Below are 6,118 nucleotides of genomic sequence, written 5' to 3' on the forward strand. Positions count from 1 at the left end.
AGCCAGCACATCACAGGGACCGTGCTGTTCCAGGGACATGGCTTCACGGGCAGGCTGTGCTAATGGATACCTGGTCCCTCAGGACACTGGGTGAGGGCCCAGCGTGTGACTTCTGTTGTAAAATCAGAGTGTTGGGGTACAGTCAACTCAGAGCAGCACTTGGGGTTTGAAGGCCTCGCAGTGAGCTTAGACTGGGATGCAGGTCAAAGCTGCCAAGAAGTGAATCCCTCTGACCCCCCTCAGGGCTACTGTGGACCTGAGGCATCCCCAACAATTGGAACAAATATTAATGCCAGCTTAAGAACCGTTCTTCTGTCACTCTACTGAATGAAGGGTGTCACCAAGCTCATTCTCCTCTCCCACCCTGGGCTTTCCCCCAATGGAGATTTGTCTGTAATTTAAGTCTTCTGGATCTACAAATCTGCCTTCAGTCCATAATTTGTCTAGAACTGTGTGTAAGATGTGGCTACCTCCTTAGCTATTCATGAATAGCTATCTAGGGAGTGTGGAGTCAGGCTTTGCTATCCAGCAGAAGGTACTCAAGTGGTTTGGGGAGGAACCGGGTGCAGACAGCTCTCAAGACACTTCAAGTCAAGAGGGACTTTTGTACCTCTTAGTGAGCATGACTCTACTGCTGTTTCCTCATGGAACCAGGGAGACTAAGGACAGGGTCCTGCTGACTCAGTGGGTGAGAATGAGACGATATAGTCCAAAACCAAACTCGGAAACGAGTTGCTGAAGCTTACATTAGAGAGGTGATGTGGAAGGGTGGGGCCAGAGAAGCCTAAGGTACAAGGTGAGCTGGGAACCGAACTTGGTGCAAAGGTAGTCTCTTTGGGAAAACACTTGCTCCCTAAGTTAGTTATAAGCTGCACATGGACACAGGGTTCCAACCACCTTCCATTACCCAGCCCCACACACCATAGGTGTTTCATGACTCTGGGACAACAGTTCTAACAATTACATGAGTGGTGACCGGGGAGGGGATGGCTTGTTCGCTCAGGAAACTGGCTTTTTATTACAATGGGCTTTTGGGGCAAGGGGCCTGCTGAGACCCATGTGGAAATGATCACTTCTTCGGTGCGATAATGCCTTCCAGTTGAGCCTGCAACACAAGAACAAAACTCCATTAATATTTGCATCTTGTACCTTAACATGTAGCTAAGCCTAGGAGGAATAGCTCAGAGGCTGCGAGCATCTCTTCTGACCCAGCTCCACATTTTCTAGATTAGCTGGATTCAGGCTTGGCTTGGTTTTTTAACATGAGCCGAAACCAGAGCTGACCTGGTTTCCATACAATAATAGTTCAGTATATTATAGCACAGAAAGGGAAGTGGAATAAAAGTTGTTGAAATAGTGGTTTTCCATAGCTCCTACTTTAAGCCTGAGTATGTCCACTAAGTCAAACATTTGGCTCTCTGGGTTAGTACATGGAGCTCTGCTGGAAACAGAAGTCTTAGAAAACAGCAAATTATCAGCCACTGTGACAACTTGACACTCAATTAGAGGAAATTGCTACCAGTGAGTAGGGAAAGCTAAGACACTGGGGGGTTATTTACTCCCTTCCTCTAGCAGCCAGCACAGTGATTTACACACCGTGATATGTGGACAGACCCTTAAGGTCTATCCTGGGGGCTGAAACCACTGTTTTCTTTGTAGTGCAGCATTGAGCCAATAAAAGAACTTGCTTGTAAAGAATCCTTTGCCCTGGGGATTTCAAGGCTGCCATTGGATGTTAGAAGGATGCTAAGGTATTCAGCTTTACTCTTGTTGGAACTAAGAAACCAGCTTTGGAATCTGCTGAGTCAACGGTTTACATTTGCCTGGGGAAGTCTCTGGCTTTGCTTCTAATAGACTCTTTAAGCAACTATTGAAATCTCTCATCCTCTGCTAATGGCTCATACAAATACTTCCTTATCTCGAGTTCAAGAACTTCGGCTTTTAAGTGAGGAAGGTACAAGGGAGCTGCTTATAGGTACCATATTTAGAAACTGAAGCTCAACCCTCAACAAGCCTTCCATGGCCTTGTTAAGCTGCCCTGTAGGGCCCTGTAGCTTCTGCTCAGCATATCTGGGCGTGGCCAATAATTGTTTATAAGCATTGTCCTGTAGCTTTTAATTCCATCAGTTGGGAGGCAGAGGCAGACGGATCTTTGAGTTCAGGGTCAGCCTGGTATACAATTCCAGGACAGCCAGGGCTACACAGAGAAACCCTGTCTTGAAGGGGGAAAAAATGATGTCCTGTAATGAGCAATGATGCTCGTCTGGGGCTCAGCCTTTGTAGCCTATAACCCATTCTCTTTCCCACCCAGTCCTCTTTCCCAAGACCTCAGTTGGGCTGAGGAAAACCATCTATATAGCTGGGTTCCTCTGGCATTCACTTGGGGGGCTTCCCACACACACTTCCTCTCAAAAGCCTTCTCTGCTGCCACAGTGCATCAAGATGTGGGAGTTGTAACATTCCTGTTGGAGCCTGCTGAAGAGACCTGGTCCCTGAAGGAAGACTCCAGTGACCACCTTGGGGGACAGACACTGTTGCATCCTCTGTGGTTATGAGCAACTTTTTCCCAGGAGGAAAACAGATTGTCAGGCATGAGATGGCACTACAGTAGGGAAGCAGGCTGAGGGGCTCTTTACTGCTAAGAATAGGACTCCTTCAAAACTAAGGCATAAAGAATGTAGACAAGGAGCCACACCCTACCCCAGGCAGCCTCCCTTACTCCTTGGCAGTACAAGTGGGCCAACATTTAAAAGCCACGGGCACAGACTTGTAATCACCATTGCTGGAAAGGCAAAAGCAGAATTCCAAGTTCAAGGCCTCCCTGGGTTAGAGTGAGTTCAAGGAAAGCCTGGGAAAAATGGGTCCTGTTTCCAACTGAAAACTAAAAAGAGGGCTGGAAAGATGGCTCAGCAGGTAAGAGTACCCATGGCTCTTACAGAAGATGTGGGTGTGTTTCCTAGCAGCCACGAGGTAGCTTACAACCATCCAGCAGTTCCAGGGTTACAAAGCATAGTGAGCATGCAGGCAAAACATTCATACAGATTTAAAAAAAAAAAAAGTGAAGGGTGGGACATGGTGGCGCTTGGCTGTAATCCCAAAGGCTAAGAAGTAAGAATGTAAGCTAAAGGTTATCCTGAGCTACATGAGACCCTGTCTCCAAAAATCCAAACAAGAAAAGGCAAAAGGAGGGCTGGCGATGGAGTTTAGTGTTCTTCATGACATTGAATCTCCCTACTTCAAACAATGAAGTCACCAGTAGGAGACACTCTGTAGGTCTGGCTCCTGGCCCCTTAGGTGGGAGCCTGGGCCTGGGTCCCCTTTACCTTCAGTTGCTGATTGGTCCGCTTCAGGAACTGGATCTCCTCATTGTGCTTCTTCTCCTCCACCTGTCGCCTCTCGTTCTCCCGCTTCTCAGTGGCCTCACATTTTGCCTTCTGTTCATTCACTTGCCTCTCCAAGTCTCTCTTTTCTGTCTCCAATTCTGTAATCTGAAGATAGAATGGCCATCATCCTGGGACATCCCCAAGTGGATAAGTGATGTAAGGACCTGGGTGAGGCAACTTGGGACACAACAGCCCAACCTAAGACGACAATGCCAGGGTGTGTACTGCCACCCAGTGGGAAGTCAGTGACTGACATGGAGTGTCCTTAGACAAGACCACTCCTCACTGAGGCCTTGCAGTATTAGTGTGGAGGACACCCTCAGGGCCAGAATTCAGGGTTACAGTGGTGACAACTGCAGGCCCGGAGGTTTACAGAAGCGGCCGGGAGCCATGGGAACGTGGTCAACCCCACTCACTTTCCTCTCCATGTCTGACTTCCCCTGTTCGGCCTGCAGTGCCTTCCTCATGCCAAATGCCACACTGCTCTCATACAGAGTCTGGTAGGCAGCGATGGTCATGCGGATCTCGTCCCGGACTCGCAGCAACAGCAGCCCTCTCTCTGCGCAATTGATGGTGACCTCCCGGATCAACTCATCTTCCAGTATGCACACAGGGAGATAAAAGTCATTGGCGCATGCGCTTTGTCTATAGCAAGCCACCTTAGCTTGGGAAGGACTTAGGATATGTTCTCAGAGGCATGGATCTGTGAGAATTACAACTGGTGAAGGTAGGACACCCAACACCCTTGTAAAAAAGCAGGCACGGTGGCATGGATATGTCATCCTAGCCCTGGGGAGGTGGAGACAAAGTTCCAGGTGGAGCTGGCTTACCATCTAGTCTTGCTAAATCCATGAGCACCAGGTTCAGTGAAAGACCCTGTCTCAAAAAATAAGGTAGAGGGGCTGGAGAGATGACTCAGCAGTTAAGATTACTGACTGCTTTTCCAAAAAATCCATGGTTGGCAGCTAAAAACCATCTGTAACTCCAGTTCCACGGTATTTAATACACTTTTTGGGTCTCCTCATAACTGCACAGATGTTATACACGGGTAAAAACACCCATACACATAAGGTTGTTTTGTTTTGGGTTTTTGTTTTTTGTTTGTTTTTGGTTTTGTTTTGTTTTGGCTTTTGGTTTTTGGCTTTAATCTCAAAAGAAGAAGTGGAGGGCTGGCGAGATGGCTCAGTGGGTAAGAGCACTGACTGCTCTTCCGAAGGTCCTGAGTTCAGATCCCAGCAACTACATGGTGGCTTACAACCACCTGTAATGAGATCAGACGCCCTCTTCTGGTGCGTCTGAAGACAGCTGCAGTAAATTACACCGGAGCGAGTGGATCCGGAGTGAGCAGGGGTGGGGAGGGTGGGGGGGGTGGGGGGCTGGGGGGAGCCCCGCAGAGGTCCCGAGTTCAACAGCAACCATACACATGATGGCTCACGGCCATCTGTACAGCTACAGTGTACTCATACACATAAAATAAATAAAAAAGAAGAAGTGGAGAATAATAGAGAAAGTTGTTTGACATTGACTTCTGGTCTCTACACTTGTGCACACGCACTCAAGCATGACTACACATGCATGCACACGTGCACATACATACAGCACACACAAAAAACAAATATATGGTCTACAAGAAGGCACTATGAGAGAAAGAATGCTTTCCGTGATCCAAAGAACAGGGCACACAGCCACTCCACTTGGAAGAAGCATGTCAGCAAGCTTGGCATGGAGAGAGACTAGAACCTCAGGTGTGTTGGTGGTAATTGGTCCCCTAGCTTCCAGGTCCAGACATAAAGTAGATATAGGATGAACTGGCATTCTCAAATGGTGTTTAAAAGTACTGCTGTTAATATGGGGAGTGGTGGTATATGCCTTTAATTCCAGCACTTTAGAGGCAGAGGCAGAGACAGAGGCAGAGGCAGAGGCAGAGGCAGATGGATCTCTGAGTTCCAGACCAGCCTGGTCTACACAGTAAGTTCCAGGACAGCCAGGGCTACACAGAGAAACCCTGTCTCAGGGGTAGGGGGTTCCTGTTGGCTTGACTGGTTTGGGACTAAGAACAGCAGGGTCAAGAACTTGCTTCTCTCCCCTTATAAGTCTCCAAATTGGAGGCAAATCACACTCATATTGAGCAGGCTAAAGCCAGCTTGCTGAATCTGAAGCTGCCTGAGAGACTAGGAGAGTTTGCAGTTGGGAGCCCATAGCAGAGGGCAGCCATTGACATCAGTACTCAGTGGGCACATCTTCAATTCTCATGTTATCCAAGTACAAATGATAGCAGCATTGTTCTGGAGTGTGAGCTGAGTGCTGTTGGATAGACATAAAGGTCGTTATTAATTTTCTGATTAAAATATTAGCACATTGGGCTGGAGAGCTAGCTCTGTGTTTAAGAGTACTGGCTAGTTTTCCAAAGGACCAGAGTTCCTAGCATTCATGTCTGGTGGTTCACAATTGCCTATAACTCCAGCTCTAGGGTATCCAATGCCCTCTTCTGTCCTCCACAGGCATCTGCATATGCAGAGTGCATATGCACACATGCACACACACATACACACACACACACTCCCACACACACACTAAGAATAAAATAAATTGTGTTAAAATATATTTTATTTTTGAGGTTTATAAAATAATATCATTTTCCCTTTGCCTTTTCCTTCCTCCAACATCTCCCATGTACACCTCCCCCACTGTTTCAAATTCATAGACTTTTTTTTTTTTTTTTTTTTTTTTTTTTT

At 47.3% G+C, this 6,118-nt stretch overlaps 1 protein-coding gene across 1 annotated transcript in view; it reads right to left on the reverse strand.

Annotated features, from left to right (window-relative positions):
- Window positions 1-987: 987 nt before the first annotated feature.
- The window catches only part of Dnali1 (dynein axonemal light intermediate chain 1), a 9,261-nt gene continuing 4,130 nt past the window's right edge, over window positions 988-6,118 (reverse strand). Inside the window, exons 4-6 of the mRNA XM_031378614.1 lie at window positions 3,800-3,978; window positions 3,324-3,488; window positions 988-1,105 (exon numbers count right to left, since the gene is read on the reverse strand). Coding sequence (XP_031234474.1) covers window positions 1,070-1,105; window positions 3,324-3,488; window positions 3,800-3,978 — 380 coding nt within the window. The 3' untranslated portion in view covers window positions 988-1,069. The remainder of the gene's footprint in view (window positions 1,106-3,323; window positions 3,489-3,799; window positions 3,979-6,118) is intronic.

Source organism: Mastomys coucha, unplaced genomic scaffold (genome assembly GCF_008632895.1).
Source record: "Mastomys coucha isolate ucsf_1 unplaced genomic scaffold, UCSF_Mcou_1 pScaffold18, whole genome shotgun sequence".
Classification (NCBI taxonomy): Eukaryota; Metazoa; Chordata; class Mammalia; order Rodentia; family Muridae; genus Mastomys; species Mastomys coucha.